This window comes from Sciurus carolinensis, chromosome 8 (genome assembly GCF_902686445.1).
Source record: "Sciurus carolinensis chromosome 8, mSciCar1.2, whole genome shotgun sequence".
In the NCBI taxonomy this organism is placed as follows: Eukaryota; Metazoa; Chordata; class Mammalia; order Rodentia; family Sciuridae; genus Sciurus; species Sciurus carolinensis.
In genome coordinates this window covers 25,785,238-25,803,742 of record NC_062220.1, presented here as the reverse complement: position 1 = coordinate 25,803,742, position 18,505 = coordinate 25,785,238, and the positions used below count along the sequence as shown (strand labels likewise).

The 18,505-nt window shown below is 39.4% G+C and overlaps 1 protein-coding gene across 1 annotated transcript in view; it reads left to right on the top strand.

The window, feature by feature from the left end:
• Positions 1–18,505, top strand: part of Snd1 (staphylococcal nuclease and tudor domain containing 1) — a 415,000-nt gene that overhangs the window by 246,447 nt on the left and 150,048 nt on the right. The window contains exon 14 of the mRNA XM_047560726.1: positions 64–136. Within this exon, the coding sequence (XP_047416682.1) occupies positions 64–136 (73 nt within the window). The remainder of the gene's footprint in view (positions 1–63; positions 137–18,505) is intronic.

Sequence of the window (18,505 nt, the reverse complement as noted above, 5' to 3'; positions counted from 1 at the left end):
CTCTCCTGCCCCTTCCCAGTGTAGTTTTTAATCTCAATCGGGTTTTCTCTTCTTCCTTTACAGAGCTATTAAGAATGGGAAAGGGCTGCATAGCAAGAAGGAAGTGCCTATCCACCGTGTCGCAGACATCTCTGGGGTGAGTCTTGTCCCTGAATCAAGCTGTGTAACTCAGAGGCTCCTGGAATGTGTGTGCTTATTTGCTTGTGCATTTTCTGTAGGTCGCCCCTCTTCAGGCCTTAAATGTGAATTTTTCCATGGCATCTACAGGGATTCTGTTTTATATTGTGGAAAAATGAGATTCAAATCCTTATTGTATTTTTTTACTTGAACTGTTTCTATATTACCTTTCCATATTTAACTATTATGAGCTTAGAAGATGCTTCTTCCCAGTTCTATTAAAATAAAATTAGCTCTTTTTAAAAATCTCCGTTTAATTCTCACTTAGGAGTGGGAAGTCTTCATGGTAAAAAGTCAAGTATAGGTTTTATGACAAGTCTAAGAATTAATCATGATTCCTCATGAGTTCTTTTTCTCTGTTTGTAAATGGGAGACAATGGAGAAATGTATGAACATCCTTTGAGATAATAGATAGAGATATAGATACATAATGTAGAAGGATCAATGGCACAGATACTTCTAAGCTCTCAAAAACCTGTGTCCAAATGAATTTTTTACAATAAGGACTTTACCCTTGCACATTTATGATCTCTTTTGATTGAGTGGATCATTTATTAGTTGAGTGGATTTATTCCATAAATATTTATTGAATGCCTACTGTGTGTCAGGAACTGATCTAGGCACTGAGAATGTAACAGTGATCAAAACTAATACAGTCACTACATTCAAGTAGGGAAGAGTGGCAATTGCAATGTCAGGAGTAGTGACAGCTTCTACAGAGAGAAATTGTACGAGCTAAGGTTGGATAGTGAATGGTGCCAGTATTGATTTCTGTCTGATGGTCCGGGAAGGCATCCGAGACACACTCCATCCATTTCAACTCCCATAGTCACGAACAGTTAGGGAAGGGATCAGGTCTGTTTCGTGGACAGAGGACTACATCACCTGGGGAACTGACGGGGAAAGGGCTAGTAAATCTTAGTCTGGGCACTCAGGGAGTGTGCCTTGGGCACCTAGAAGAAGATACATTTAATATAAACAAACACTTCTAGAGCTCAGCCTGGCCCAGAGCAGTGATGAATTAGAGTGTATTATCTTCCTGTTATGTTCCCAGGCCTGGCGGAATCTTTTTCTCTCGTTCCTGGTGATTGCTTTTTACAAATGTGTCTGGCCAGCTCCCCCTTGCCTGGATGTAGTGGTCCCCTGCTCATTTTAAGGAGTGAAACTCTTGTGAGCTTTCTTTCTTTATAGCCAGTTATCATAGATTGCAGGTTAAAAAGTACAACCTATGTTCCATGAATTGGACTTTAGTCAAGAAGTTGAGTCCTCTTAAGTGGATGAGATACAGAGATATACATTCTTTGTGCATTAGAATCTTGAAAAGCCCAGAAACCTTTTACTGTGGCCTTTGAGCCACAGGTGACCATACTAAGGCAATTTTAGTCCATTTGACTTGCCCAGTACAGTGCTATTTTGACCTCTCTTCTCTGTGGCTTACCCTGCTGAGTTATTCTTGCATATATGTGACTTTCTATAGGTTCATACTGTGTTGTTCTCAGTAGAGTTTTCCTATATAATGTTATTTTGCTGAAGATATTAGAACAATTAAAGGGCAATTTGGGGACTGTTCAGCTATAGGAAAGAATATTGTAAATGTTTATTTTAGAAGTGACAGTGGAGACCCCTCTATATAAGCACTTTCTGCCCATTGCAAAACTTATATAAGCCAGGCATGCTGGTGCATGTCTCAGATCCCAGGAATTTGGGAACCTGAGACAGGAGGACTGCAAATTTGAGGCCAGCCTCAGCAAGTTAGCGAGACCCTTTCTCAAAAATAAAAAGGACTGGGGACATAACTAGTATTTAAGCCCACTCTGGGTTCAGTCCCCAGTACCAAAAAAGAAAAGAAAAGCTTATATCAAACCCATACTCTGTGATATTTCCCGAAGCGAAATTAAACCTTGGGATACTGTGTCAATGCAAAATAAAAATATATTAAAACAAAAAATATCAGTATGAACCAAAAAAACATCATACCCACCGCCAGCGCCTTGGAGTTAGGTGCTGCCTCTTTGTCAGAGTTCATGTTCTTGCTCTGATTTCCCACTGTCAGCGAGGTGAGGTCTTGTGGAGGCTCTGGAGGTCAAGTTGCACTTGCCTCAGGTATCCTCTTCCGAGCTCCCAGAGCAGCCTCCTAAAGACCGTCAGTGCCATCTTTGAATCTTATGCTGCCTTCTACCTTGAAGCTTTCTGGTGCTTTCTGAATTCTTTTTTGTTTTTGTTGTTGGTAGCAATGGGTCTTGGGAAACTTGTCATTTTTTTTTTCTTTTTCTTTTTTTTTTTAATTCCTTTTTCACTAACTCCCCCTTAAAACTATAACTCATTTTGTGCCTATTTTTATTTCTTTTCTGTCTGGATATTAGAGAATTGGTTTCCTCTTAAAGTTATTTAAAAATAAATGCCAGTTAAATTTCCCTCAGTTACCACATAAATAAAAGGGGAAAGCTTGAGCCAGCAGAAGACTGAGTGAAAAAGCTATTCAATCTAAATAGATGTCAGATATGACCTTGTCTGCCTGAATCACAAATTATTCAGCTTAGATTGCAATTTTTTTGTGCCCTCTGTAATAGAGGAGGTTTGTCTTTTTCCCCCTTCTCACCTTCCCCCCTTTCTATCACTGTGTTAAGTATGAGTGGGTGTTGGGTGCCCTTGTGGCATTTAAGTGAGATGTATGGGTTTTCTGCTTCCTGGAGCATGCTGGCAATTTTGCTATCTGAGGGACAGGTAGACATGTGGGGTCATGTGGGCAGACAGCGTACAGCCTGATGGAGAATAAATACCTGGAATAATGGCAGTATAATGGACACGTATATAATGGTTTCACAAAGGTTTCTTAATCTCTGTTAAATCTTAGCTGTGTTCCCCACTACCCCAGAGTGATCCCCCTCTTAGTTGCAGGTCATGATAAATGGAAGCTTTTGTTGAGCTGACAATATACGCACTGTGCTGCCAAAATCATTTACTATGAACTATTATTTGTGCATAATACTCCCCCATCCTCCTCCCCACCCCAGTGCATATCCTTGAAGGAAAAGCATAAGTGCATGCTTTTTCTCCTAAACACACTCAACAACTGTGTTCTGGAAGATTGTACGTTGATTGTGAAGCAAATAACCTGTCCTGGTGTTAACTGCCTCTCACTTTAGGAATTGAGTTTGTATCCATTCTTCATATCTCTCCTCTTGTATTTTCAAAAATTATTTCACAGGGCAAGGGTCAGGCATATTAGAAGACTTTTCTATGGAGACTCAGCAAGTATAAGGCCTCTCTGGCTGGCTGAGTATTGCAGGAAGTAAGTAATCCGGGCAGAGGAGTCAGAGATGGACAGACCCCTTGGTAGGTGAGCCACTGGCCCCTGAGGTGGTACAACAAACAGGGCTTTGTTCATACAGATGATTGTTGACATTAGGTTGGGTTTTCTATAAGATGGACAGAGCCTCTGTGCATATTACTCACTGAATTAACTCCTGTTTGTCTAAGGCTTTGATAAAAACTTGATCCAACTGCACCCTCACACTTGTTTTCAGGGTAACCATTAAGGAAGAAAAGTATTACTGCTGACCCAGTAACATAGGTCCTGAAAAAGTGGTTAGTTGTCCTTACTTCCATTTTTGCAGGTAAAGGAAATGAATATCACAATTACCAGCCAATTACTATTACATGTATAATAGCCTGGTTTCCTTTCACACTGGAATATTCCTATTATGTGAAACCAACTAATAACTTGATTGACTCAGTTCTAGATCTGACTGAATTTGGAGGAAAGTTCTGGGGTACTGCTTTATTTGACACATCCAAATTTTTATTATTAATGGGATTTTTTCCCCTTATCTGACTCAACTCCCTCCCGTGCCCACGTAGAAAAAGTTGGAATGTTCATGTCAGTGGACTACAAGGCCGTTCTTTATCTTGAGTTTGTTATTGTTTTTGCTGTAGTCTGCTCTGTAATAAATACGATCTCCTGCAGATACACAGTGTAAAACAGGCAATAAAATGGGACTGGTGCATGCCTAACTGTTGTTCTGGTAGATCAGACAAATCAATTATGGTTCTCAGGTGTGTGTGTGTGTGAGAGAGAGAGAGAGAGAGAGAGAGAGAGATCCTCACTCTTCCAGTTGCCGCCAGCACTACAAGTGCAGATTGTTTCCTCTCCCCCCATCCCCTTCCTCTTCCGTTTCTATATGAGTGATACTCGATGAGTCATACTGTGTGTGTGAGTTTTCCTCTCTTTTTTCATCTCTGTTCTTTCTTCTCTGGTGCATGAAAAGTTAGGATGATTGCTTGTTTATTAGCTGATGACACAAGAGGATAGGACCTATAACAACATCTTCTAGTCATATTTCTGTAAGCCCTAGGATGGGATCAATTACTAGAGGCGGGGGTTGTCTTTCTCTGAAAATCTTCCTGCCTTCTCATGTGCTCCTGACAATGCACTTGTTAATTTTACTATAATTTACTCTTCTTCCTGCTGCAGTGCGCGCTTGGACATTGCCACTTTGTGACTTGGTTTCTCTCCCATCTTACATACTATTGTTTTTATGGCCCTATTTATGACTGATTGGAGACACATAGTACTACTGATAGATATGTGTGTGAGCTATGGCCTCAACTGATCCAAGGACTGACTCTGGGGCTACGATGGCAGGAAGCAAGACTTTGGGTTCTTGTTAGTTATGAAATGAAGACTTAGAGAGTAGACCAGTGAGGTTCTGACTTGCAAATACAAAGAAGAGGTCCTTCTTTAAAGTTGGTAGGTAGGTTGAAAAATGAGTAGATGTAGATGGGTAGAGGATAGGTGGATTTTTTCCCTAGCATCTCTTCTTGGCCCCTTCCTTCCATTTGCCTTCCATTGCCTTCATACACCTGAACAGCACTGCCCTTCTTCCCTGGAGTAATTGCTGTAAGAAATGTCTTTCTGTAAGAGTCTTGGAGACCTTTATGTGGTTTACCATTCCATAGTTCCTCATGGAGTTGGGCCTTAACAGAAGAGTAAGAAAAAAAATACATATTCTTTTTGGCTAAAAAGAATTAAAAGAGAACCACCATTCGACCCATCTATCCCACTCCTCGGTTTATACCAGAGGACTTAAAATCAGTATACTGCAGTGACACAGCCACATCAGTGTTTATAGCAGTTCAATTCACAATAGCTAAACTATGGAACCAACCTAGATGCCCTTCAACAGATGAAGGGATAAAGAAACTGTGATATACATACACAATAGAATATTACTCAGCTTTAAAGAAGAATGAAATTGTGGCATTTGCAGATAAATGGAGGGAGTTGGAGAATATCATGCTAAGCGAAATAAGCAGTCCCCCAAAACTAAAGGCCAAATGTTTTCTCTGATATTTGGATGCTGATCCATAATGGTGGGGGGTGTGGCTAGGTAAGAATGAAGGAACATTGGATTGGGCAGAGGGAAGTGAGGGGAGGGAAGGGGGTGTGGGACTGGAAAGGATGGTAGAATGAGATGGACATTATTACACTATGTATGATTGCACAACAGTGTGACCTGCATTGTGTATAGAGAAAAGAGAAGTTGTGCTCCATTTGTGTACAATGAGTTGAAATGCATTCTGCTGTCATGTTTAATTAGAACAAACTTTTTTAAAGAATTAAAAGAGAAAAAAGTGGTTTGTCCAGTAAGTCTGATCAAGATAAAAGCAGAAAATCTTCAGAGGTTTTATCAGTTAAGTCTGTGTTAATTGCAGCTTCCCTTGTATGTCTTCTGGTCCACTTACTTTAGATTTTTTTATTCTTATATTATTTTAAAGTTCCTTTTCGTTGCCTTTCTGTTTTTTTAATCCCTGATATCTGTTGGCATAAGTGCTCCTTCGTTGAGTTTTATGTTTTTAACAGCCCTACCTTCTTTTTCTCCCTTTAGTCCTGCATCATGTTCTAGTGTACCAAATGCAATCAAAAGTTACTGTATGGATGACCTGTGATTCTGCAACCTGGAGGGGTTACCTAGTGCTGGAGCTTTAGTCACACGTCAGTCATGGACTCTACTGCTGATCTCTGCATTTGCTGCCCTGGGAAAGCTCTTGGAACTCAGAAATAGCTGATTAGTTGTGTCCTGAGTGAGCTCTCCAGAGCAAGCCCCATGTGTTCCATAAACAGGGGCTGGTCCCTTGGGCGGAATATTGGAATCTCTGGCACATTTGGTAGCTCAAATTATTGCTCATTTAGGAGAAGGTTTTTCTCTCCCTTCTTCCTTGAACCAAGGTTTCTTGAATTTCATTCAGTCCCTGATACGTGGTTAAATTGACCTTGAAATTGGTGCTGCAGCTCTGCAACATGAGGCACCCATGACAAGTACCCATGATGCCTGAGTGGCAGCTACCTTAGAAGTTTTCCCCAGATTGTGGAGAGGATCTGAGGCTATTCCTTTTCCTTTCCTTTCATTTTCTTTTTCCACCTCTTCTAAAACCTCATCTCTGCAAGAGTTGGATATTACAGAGAAAACCTTGATTATGCCAGGAGTTGGCATCAGCCAGTGGCAGAAGGCATTGCTTTTATCTTTGGGGGTGGGGGATGGTTGGATATATGAGTCCTGCATGGCCAGTTCCTATTTTGTTGTTGTTTGTTTGTTTGTTTGTTTTAAGTCTCTAATTCCTCCAGAATTTCAGGGGTGAACCCTCTCTTCTAAATAAATCTGAAAACATTCATGATTTCCATGGGAACTTTTTTCATGATTGAATTTCAGCATTTATCACAGTCAGTGGCTACAGTGTTCAAGTACTTCTCTTACAGATTCTTTATCTACTTTTTGACTGAATTGTATTCTTTTTGTGTTCTTTGCACACTGTAGGGTGCCAAATTTAGGACATGATCTCTTGTGTTTATTTAGTTGGAAGTATGAGGAGAAATTGTTTGAGATTTTGAAATGAGCAGGGAGAATGCTGGATGTCCTTTATTGAGGGTGCTGCCTTAAACCCTTTGGGGTTAAGTAATTCCATGAGTTCGCTGTTGATTTTGGCTGGACTGTTTTGCACCTTTGTAGAGAGGGCATATAACTTGTAACTTGTGAAGGACCTATGGTGATGCAAATGATTCCTGCAGAAATGTGACTCTTAGCCAGGTGCAGCACACACCTGTAATCCCAGCGACTCAGGAGGCTGAAGCAAGAGGATCACAAATCAAGGCCAGCATCAGCAACTTAGCAAGACAATCTTAAAAATAAAAGGACAGGGGATATAGCTCACTGGTAGAATGCCATTGGGTACTGAAAAAAAAAAGGAGGGGGGGAGGAAAGGAAGGAAATCTGTTCCTTTAGAGATAAATTGATTTCTGTCCTGTAAGAGAAATGTATTCAAATTTAACATTTTTACTTTATATTTTTGTAGAGTAAAAATCAGCAAATTTACTTCAGCAACCTTAGTGACTTATGTGTCTCCCATGAATCTTTGTTTCCTTCATTAACAAGCGAATAAAATGAAAATTTTGATGTGTTCATTTCATATTTGTGTATAATACCTTTTAGAAAATTATCTTTCAACAATGGAAGCAGTTTCAAAAAGCAAGAAAGAAATTTTCAAAAAATTTTTATCAGCGGCAATAAAGGACCATAGAATTGCTGGGCACCATAGCTCACACCTGTACTCCTAGCAACTCAGAAGGCTGAGGCAAGACGGTTGCAGGTTCAAGGCCAGTGTCAGCAAATTATCAAGGCCCTAGACAGCTTAGCAAGCCCCTGTCTCAAAATAAAAAAAGGCTGGGGATGTAGATCAGTGGGTTTAATTAATCCCCAGTACCAATAAATAAGTAAATCCTAGAATTATATGCTTTATTAACTTTTATTACCTCCTCTATACCTAGAAGTATAAAAAATAATAAAGTTGTGAAAGTTTCTTTTCATAAATTGTAAGGTGAATATGTCTCCTTTCATCTGCAGAGTGCCTGGTTCCAAGCCTTTCTTGGTGTCTGCCATTCTGTTCATCATCAGGCTTTTTTGTGGAAAATTCAGGCACCGTATAAGATAACCTTGAGGTAGGGAACTTGGACATTGAAGACGGGGCACAGAATCTTGACCTTTGGTGGCTGTGTTCCAGTTCTGCAGTTTAACACCTCTGAGGACATTTGTTCAAGTGACTTGCTCAGGGGCGGAGCACTATCAGAGACAGAGCTTCTTATTTGTTGCTTCTTATAGCAAAATTATCTTCCTCCCAATGTACTCAATAACCTTGATATGTCACTGCCGTGAATTGTGTTCTCAGGAAGTTTTCTGCTGGAAGAAATAATTTTTCTAGCTCCCTTTTGATTCCTTTCTTAACTGTGGCTTCACACACAGGAGTACATGCAGATGAGCTCCTTAGCAACAGGGTCCTAGCTTCCATAGCTAGACAGACAGCCAAAACCTTTTTTCCTTTGTGCAAAGAAAGGATCAAGGAAATTAAAAGGGTTCAGGAGCATATTTCCTGAACAAAGTGGCCTCTCTTTCTGAAGAGAGTTGACTCTAAGCATGGATCTTGCTATCTTTCTGGTTCATGCTCTTCTGTTTCTTTCCCATTCTCTGATTACATGTGGATATTGCTTTGAGATTCTATTTCATGGGTCCAAATTGGTTAAATGAGCCCATTATGGGCTTAGTTAAATGAACATAAGGGTATTTTGAAGGCAGTTGATAACATTCCCAGTTCCCAGGTTGAGGTGTGTGATTGGGTTGTCTGAGCTAGCCCATGACTGCTGAGTGATGTGATAAAATTTGAAATACTTGTGCACAGCCAGGGCTTCACTCTCCATTTCACCACCGTAGCACTACTTAGCCCTGGATTGAACTCATTTTGTCCTGTGGCTATTGCTTATGTAAACATTTCAAAGTAAGTCATTTTACTAGCATAGACATTCTGCTTACTTGTATTTTAAGCCTTTATTTAGCATGCTTCCAACATATTCCCTACAGAATATGTCATACAAGATTTTGGACACTCTGCAATGTTGACATCCAGAGCTCTGGGTGGCTTTGGAATGCCCCAGTAGTTTTGTGCCTCAGTTCTTCAAGAAATGGTATTCTCCAAAAGAAATTAAATAATTCTCATTACCATGTGAGATCCAGAAGGTACTTGAGGATATAAGCTATTACCACTGTTTCTAATTTGGAGGAAGACCCAGTTCTGTTAACTGGGCACTAGTGCAAGGTGCCCAGATACTTCCCCACAGCAGAGCCTCTTTGTTTTCTTTTGCATCATATTCATCTATTCCACTATTTAAAGTTCTCAGTCTGCTGACTTTTATTAGCACTTGTGGAGTGACATTTCTTTTCCTTTTAGATTGCTGGCTTCTTTCCCCTCTGACCATGTTTTCCTCTTCCTTCAGCTTATTACTCTTCTGTTTCCCCTTTTCATTCTCACTGTCTTCTGATCCTGCCCTTCTCAGCACATACATATCATATTACCATGATTTTGTACATGTTGCTACATCGATGGGGAACTGTGCAGTGATTTTCCTTACTGGCTTCTAAACTAAGAAAGAGGGATCTTTTTTATATCCATTTACAGTCCCTAGTTTAGATTGATTTGCCAAGTGATAAGCTCCAACAGAATGAACTTGTATTTGGAGAAAAGTAACCCTGGTTCCAAGTACAGAACTAACTATTCTGGTTAGTTATCTCCCAGGGGTCAGGCTAGTAAAGGCATACAGCAGGAAGGGTGCATGTCTTCTAGAATATAAGCAGCAACACAGAGATTTGATTAGTAGCATGGGCTCTAACATCAAAGCACTGGAGTTCAAGTCATGGCCCCATTACTTATTGCTTTGTCACCTCGAGGAAATCCTCTTCATGCCTCCGTTTTTCCCATCTTTAAAATAGGTATGATCATGACACTTCCCTCCTGAGATTGTGGTGTAATTGTATGAATTGATATGTGCAGTGTGTTCAAAATATAATAAGAGCTCAACAGAGAGCAGTGGTTGACATTGTGTTGATTATTATTAAATTGCTTAGCATTCTGTCTACCACACAAAACATCCTTTGTGGATGATAGCTGTCGTCATCATCTATAGTGTTTCTGTTCCAAACTCCTTATCCAATTCAGGGCCCAAATCATACTGCTCCCTCTCCTGAGCTTTTATGATCTCTTTTTCTGACTTGACATTGAACATATGCCATCTCTGACTTGTCTTTTAAATGCATTTCTTATGTTGAATCACTGAGTGAATGATCAAACAATAAGTATTTATTGAGAGCTTTTTACATGCTCGACGCAGTGCTGGGCATTGAGAATATAATATTAAACCAGACAGATGTAGCCTTTATAGGGCATACACGATTTGTTATATAATTACAATGGTGATGCCAGTACAGAGTCCTGTGAGAGTACATACTGATGATCACACTGGTTCTAGGTTGTGTGAGGGTTGAATAGTTTCTGGCTAGAGCTATAACCATGAAGGTTGAAAGATATTTGAGATCTAGATTGATAGAAGAACCGGTGGAAGTGGGTGGGTGGTTTGACTGGGAGTCAAGCAAGGGAAGTAAAATCAGGTAAGTAAATGTCTGGCACAAATTGCTGCCTGACAGTGATACTCCTTTTCCCACATGATAAACATTGACTCAGAGAACTACTAATTTCTAAACATATTTAAATTATAGCACTCATGGGCTGTTCAAATGATCTGTAGCCCAGAAAAGGGGCCTGAGCTTTTGCATGAATTTAAGGCTATTGGACTCACAGATGTGAGTGTGCAAAATGGCTTGAGCATATTAAGAGAGAAGAGTTTCTAGGCCAACTCCTTTATCTCCCAAATGTAAAGATCATGTATGGATGGGGAGAGTCACTCCCAGAGAAACAAGTTGGTGCCCAAACTCGTAGAGGAAAACCAGGCGAATGTGATACTCAGAATAAGAGGAGAAAGAGTCGCACCACAAGAGTTGACTCTACTGCTTCAAGGTCAGTAAGGTGAAGACTGAGAACTGTTGGATGGACATTTAGCACTGCAGGTCAATGCTGCCCTTAGGGAATTTGTGTGGAATGAAGAAAAGTGGAGGCAGGGAAGGCTGGATACCTCCGTAGGTGGATTAGCAGCAGAAACTGCTGTACTTATCTAGAACTATAGTTTTAAGAGCTTTCCGACAAGAGTGAACTTTTTTTCAGGAGTAAATTTATAAGTGTTCATAATGATGATGTCTGTGTACTTTTGAATGTTTGCAGCACCTTGAGATCCTCCATAATTATGTATGCACTGATGGGGAAAGAAATAACAATGATATGAGATCTCCTTGGTGAAACAGACTTCTCTTGTCTTGTTCCTGTTCTCTGCCATGTCTCCTGCACTTGATACGGTTTTGTACTGATAGTCTAGATCCTTAAGAGTTTCAATTCTAGATCCTCAATGCAATTTCTACACATGGTCATCTCATACCCAAATTGTGAGGCCATTGGGTGAGGATGGGATAATTCTACTTTTGCCCTAGAAAGAATTTGGAATCCCAAATGCCCCCCAAATACTAGATTTCAAACTACCCTGCAGGTATACTTTTCTGTAAATAGTTTTGCTGGCGTTTAAGCCTAGCATTGCCTATTTCCCATATGTGCATGGAATTCTGGGAACACTTTGTTGACTCTATTGCTGATCCTGACTTAGGGGCATTTCACAACATCCTGCTATTTTACTGGGAACACATTTTTTTATTTCTCACATCATGCCAATGTGTGATTTTTGTTTGTATTGTATTGTATTTTCTTGGCTCTAAATCATAATTATTTGCATTAAACTTTTATACTTAAGAGAAGGTCTGCTTCTGTGTCTGCAGCACCATGAAGCACTGTGTTTAGATCCCCATTTGATTGAATCATGGAGCAAATTTCTTATCAGCTTCCAGTCAGTGTGCTTTATTATAGCATAAATAAAATCTATGTCTCGAAATGTAAACAACTAATTCATTATAGAGAATGATGAATGTTGACTCTGAAAAACTGGAGGGGCAGTTATCTGACCTAAATAATTTGTAAGTTTATCTGGGCAAAGCTGAATCAGCCTTGAATGTTACTATATTTTCTTCTTTCTAAAATAATGACTTATACTTTTTTTCCTTACACAAATTTTCTGCAAAGAAAAAAAATTAACTCTACAGTTAGTTCTTAGAAAAGCATCTGGCACAGGATACTTGGCAGATATTGGTGAATGAGTGAATACTGTAAAATTCTATACTGCAGTTGCTTTAATCCTCCACTCTTGGATGCAGGAGCTTTGGGGTTGTTTTTTCCTATCATAAGTAACCTTTCTCTAAATCATTATTTTCTTAAAATTTTTGAAACAGAAACTTAGGCTGAAGAATAGCATATTTTAAAATAATTTATAAATCTTTATAAAGTAAAATGATTTTTTTAACTGGATGCATTTTTTTGTTCTTGAAAACACTGACCATCTTCAGTTTTAATTAATAATAAATTTCTACCATAATAGTTGGCATTTTTCTCCATATTGAGAAAACTGGAACTTTCTCTTCCAAATTGCTTATTTTTTTTTTACTATTAAAAACATAGGGATTTAAGGGCTGGGGAGATAGCTCAGCTGGTAGAGTGCTTGCCTTGCAAGCACAAGGCCCTGAGTTCGATCCCCAGCACCGCAAAAAAAAAAAACAAAGAAAAACATAGGGATCTAAAAAGACTAGTAAGGCACAATAAAAAATTCTGTCACTTAAAGTTTATTGGACCAACACTGGTAGATATACAGGCAAAATGATATTCTAAGTACAGTTGGCCCTTCATATCTGTGGGTTCTGTCTATAGAACCAACCAACTGTAAGGAGACAATATTCAGGGGAAAAAATTGTATCCATACCCATCTAACCTTTATTACCATTTGTTTAAATGTTTTAATTTTGTCCTAGATCCCTTGCTGACATTTTTTCTTTCTCCTTTTCTGAAATTGCATTCTTGTCTGGAGCAGGACAGAGTTTTGCATGGCATCAATTTCCTTGCCCCTGAGTTCTTGATTTGCCCATGAAATGAAAACGTGTGCTTTGTCAGACCATCTTTTAACTGCACATTTTATTTTAATTATCTCTCAAGCCATTTTCTGGTTCTATAATAAATTCCTACCTTTTTGCCTATGGAGAAATTGGAAGTGATAAAAATTGATCTAAAACTTTTAATGAAAAAATAGCATTTCATACCTTTAAGTTACTTTTGAATCCTAGTCTTGCGATTGCTATCCAGAGGTGTAGACTGTGGTTGAGGTGCTTTCTTGCATATTCTCATTGCCACACACTATAGATAAGCTGTCTTTAGGCCAGTGTCATGTCCATGTTCTAAAAGTAAGATGTCTTTTTTATAAAGGATAAGAGAGTAAACAGAGAAAGCACAGGCATGGATGGAGGTAATACCATCCAGGAGAGGTTTGGAGGGAACAAGGGGCAAGCCCCTCTACCGAGGATTGAAGAGCCCTGGGGGAAGTGCTGCAGCAGGAGGGCTTTTCAAAGTCACAGTGTGAAAAACCAGAGTTAATTTAACCAAAAACTGTAACAATATTGTAATAATATCCTGTTGAGAAGTTAGAGTTTGAAAAAATGAAAAAAGGGGACGACTCTTTGGGGGAAAATGGGAGACAGAAGAGAGGGGGTGTATTTGAAGAAACTTTTTGGATGCCATGAATTGGTGATGAGCCCAGACTTCCACATGTTCTGTGGATTGGCAGGCCCGAGGGAGGAGGACTGAAGTGTGTGGCACCTTTGGCTCTGCCTTAATGGCTACATCGCATCCAAGTTAAAGGAGGAAAACTGAAGACAGGAGAGAAACGAGCTATATATTTGATACTTTATTCGAGTAGTTATATACATTCTCCTTCCCCTTTTATATGGAGCACAGATACACCATCATCTGTGATTTCTATTCTTAACTTACAAGAAAAAAAGTGTTGTAGAATAAGCCAAGGGCATTATTTTTCCTGTTGATGATAAAATGCAGAATATACCACTAAAAGGCAATGACTTCATTTCTAAAGGTTAAAATGAATGGTTCTCACAGCATAATTTCAGCTGGTTGAATTTGGGAAACTGAAAGTCATTCAATAAAAGAACAGTCCCTAAACCTGTGTAGAATTTTCATTTGATTGAGAATTTGATATGATTTTACTCACATTAATAAGATGTATCACCTGATTTTGTTTCCAAGTAGGAAAAAGCCTTTTATGGCCGGTTAAGGGTGATGTCACGTTCCTCATGCTTTCTTTTAGACATTGCCTAATAATTGAGACTTTCTAATGCTACTTTTGGGGAAAACAAATCTTTGGTTAAGATTTTTTTACTCTGCTCTAACCCCTTACTTTCTCATCCGCACCACTTTCTGCTCAAAAATTTTTAAGGACTTTAATACATTTAGTATCTAAATATGTTAAAGTAGTTGGTCTAAGTCATAATTACTGAGTGGTTAGTTTTTTTTTTGTTTGTTTGTTTTCTGAGTGGTTAGTTTTGAACTTGTCATTCTCTCTGTTTTCTCAGAAAAAAGGTTTCCTTGAATTAAAAATTAAAATATTGACTATTCTTCTTACATAGGTCATTTTTGTCCTTTATTTTTAAAATTAAGGTATTAACATAAAATTAAAACATATCATTTTTGACATCTCAATTCTATGAGTTTTTACAAATGTGCATTTTGAGAAACACATGCACCTGTAACCATCACTACAACCAAGCTAATATTACTGTTTCATCATCCCCAAACTTCCTCCATTCCCTTTAGAGCTAACTCCTTGTCCCTGACAACCACTGATATGTTGTCTGACCCTGTATTTGAATCTTGTTTGTTTTGTGGTGCTGGGGATCAAATCCAGGGCCTCGCTCATGCTCAACAAGTACTCTACCACTGAGCTAAACTCTCAGCCCCCAGAGTTGAACCTTTACAAGAATGTCATAGAAATGGAATCATGTATTTACAGTTGATCCATTTTTACTATAGAATAGTATTATACATTGTGATGTTCTAATTTTGTTTTTCCCCAGTTGCTGAATATTTAGGTTACTTCCAATTTTGAGTAGTTACAAGTGAAGTCCGGGCCACATTCTGGGACCTGTTACACGATTTGACTTATTTTAGTTGGATGTGGTGATTGTCAGCATGATGCTTTGCGTATTTTCATTCTAAGTACAAAAGGTGCCGAATCCTGCTTTCTTTTCTCAGTATTCCATATTGTGGAAAAGAAATAGATGGTGGGCAGGAACAACCAAATGGAAATATTTATACATGCCTGCCCTTTGTAGAATTCCTGAGAACAGACATATTCTTAAAGCTGTAGAAGGTAGCCTGGGGATGTGACTCTGTGGCATACTGCTTGGCTAGCATGCACAAGGTCCTGAGTTCAGTCCCTCCCCACCAATCCCCCCAAAAAGTTGTACAAGGTTTAGTTCCTTTCAAGTCTGATAGAAGAGTAATTTTTTCCCTACATGTGTGGGAGATGAGGCTCCACTTGACTGACATGCTCCCCAGCTTTCTTCTTCCTGTTCAGTAAACACACCATTCCAGCCCCCCTGCCCTTTGTCTGTCCTTATCTTACAAGTTCCTTGTTGGAAATTTTGCTCAGCCAGGCAGTCCTACCTAAATAATGGGTAAAGGGTCAGGGAAGGCAGGTGGTTCTGTCTTGTGAGAGCCACAGGTTAGAAAGCTGGCCTCCCAGGCCCTGTGCTTTCTACCAACTTAGTGCTCCTAAGATGTCCTTTAGGTTCCTGATCCCAGGAGTGGGGCCTATTTCTCCTACACTCCAAGGTGTTGGAGGCCTGAGCTTGGTGCTGTGCCAACTAAGTGAACAGCGTGAGAAACTGTAAACCATAGACAGCACTTAATGAGAGATTATTGATGACCTAGATTCAGCACCTTTTCTTTTTTTTTGAACTGTTGTAATGTTGTTTGGTTTTCTTGTAGTTAGTGTTTTCCTCCAGGGTTCTCTCCTGTGTTCACTTCATTCCTGTTAAACGTGCAGCTTGCTGAAGTTTACACACTCCTTCCCTCAGCCCCCTCACACACACCACGCCGTGAAATATTGATAACCAGCCAAGGGAAGGTTGGTTTCAAGTTTTTAAGTGCTGTGGTAACGCTGGAGCTGGAACGCATTCCCAAGTGTCCTCCCTTTCAGGGTCCCATTTATTTCAAGAGATTATCATGCCTTACAGCTGGCTCCTCACAGAGAATCATAAACTCATTCTGCAAATTAAAATGTCACTTGTGGCCCTGTAGCCCAGCGTGTGGAAAAGAGGAAGAGTGTGGAGTGATGGATGACTTTTTTGCCTTTCTGGTAGAGGATATAGTTGTGATTTGTCTTCACCACAGCTGCAGAAGTAGTCTCCCTGATCTGTACAGCTCTGTAAAGGCAGAAATCTATGGCAGTAGATGATCACGACACACCTTAAAATGAAAGAACACATTTACTTCAGTATCCTTAGCCATTATTTCTGATCTCCACACTCTTATCTGTATCAGTCCTCTTGTTCACAAGGATTTTGCCACTTCAATATTAAGGTTGGTTGGACCCAAACAGCATTGTGCTCTGCAGTCCTTGAGCCTGGCCTTGAGGGGACCTAGCAGCACAGTCAGCTCTTATAGGGAAGAAACATTCCAGGGTGGGCAGTAGAGTACATGGTTGTACCTCCAAAGAGGCTCCTCAGGATGGATGGACCCTTCACAGTTGAGTTTCTCAAGTGCTGTGGAGGACCCCTGTGGTAACATAATCAGTTCTGCGTGTATTTGTTTTTAGTTCTTTTTCCTATGATGTTAATCAAAGAGTGATTGTGATGATGAGAACTCATTAGTGAGCTTCCTTATTAACAGTTCCCATTTGAGGCTTGCACATGATAATCCTGACTGGTTAATTGTTAACTAACAGGTTTACTGTGTTCCCCTTTCCCTGTGCTGCTTTGAGTGCTGCAGTGTTTGCCTTTCATCAGTCCTTTCTACTTTCGTGTCTACCACATAGGAATTTCCACGGAAAAATCATAGGACTCACTGTGCTAATAACATTTATTGCACACCAACAGCTTCAAGCCCTGTTCCAGGATTTCATAGAAGTTTAATTTCTGTAAGGTCTATTCTTCTATGATGCAAGTGACCTTGTTGTATAAGGACTACTTTTCCAGCTCTTTCCAATACCCCCCAACTTTCCCATTCTTCCCAAACCAGGTTTTTCATTGTAAAATTATTTTTACATCCCTTTATAAACACAGGAAGGTACTTTGCCAAGAAATGCAGTCTAGCTGCAGAGGGGGTTTCTTACATTCAACAGACAGGTGTGACATACCCTTATTTGGAAAGAGACTTGGACTGACAAGCCAGAAGTGGGGCAGAGTGGGAGCATTTAATTAAGGTCTCCTTATAACCTTTGCCTCTCTCAAAGTCTCATCTAGCCTTTCTTGAGGGACATTCCAAACCCTGGTCTTCTGAATTTCAGGTATAGATATTAACATGCTTTGAAATGAAGTCACCCCAGGCACATTTGTTGCATCATTACTTTCTCAATTTCAAGGTGCATTGAGGAGGCAGAAACATTCCTTAAAGAGATGCCATCCACAATAGCAGGTTAAATGTGGCTAATGCAACCTTAAATTAGCTTTTCCAAGAGTACAGGAAAATAGTTATGTATAGGTTTGTTGTGGAGCACAGGAAATGTGTAAATTACCAGGGTAACAAAAAGGACTTCTCAGAAATACAGTTGCTTCTTGATTATTTACACTAGTGGAGGGGAATATTGGTATAGATAACAGAAAAACATAGCTAATTTATCTTGAAGGCTTTGAGTGGATTCTCAAAGTCTTGAACCAGTGTATTACCAGGGATCTGTGGCAATAGATCCCAAGACCTTATATGAATGAGCCACAAAATAGGAAGCCTGAGAGTGAGAGTCTGCATGTAGACTAGTAAGCAGAAATGGGCATGTGTGTGATGAGCACCAATATTGTTATTTCTTTACATCTGAAACCTTTAATATTAACTTTTAAAAATATGTTTGGGGGCTAAAATTTCCTAAAGAGATCTTTAATTTCATTAAATCTCAGTAAGTAGTGCTTTAGGATTATTGGAGGAGGATTTAAAATGTCATATTAATGAGCTCTTTTGAACTTTACTACTTTATTATCCTTAATATCCAAGTGACATCAACAGCTTTTCAGGGCATAAACTGTCCTCTGTTATACTTTCTCATAATCAAATTTTCTCTTTTTTACCTTTAATTTTCCTTTATCTTACTAACCCTAAAAATGAGTATAAGAATCTGAAGCACATTGCTATATTTACATAGGCTCTTCAAAAGGCAAATTACCTTGACATTGGGGCAGTTTTATAGAATAAAATCAGAATTCCTAAAATAAATGACTTCCGTGACTTAATTAGCAGGGAATGA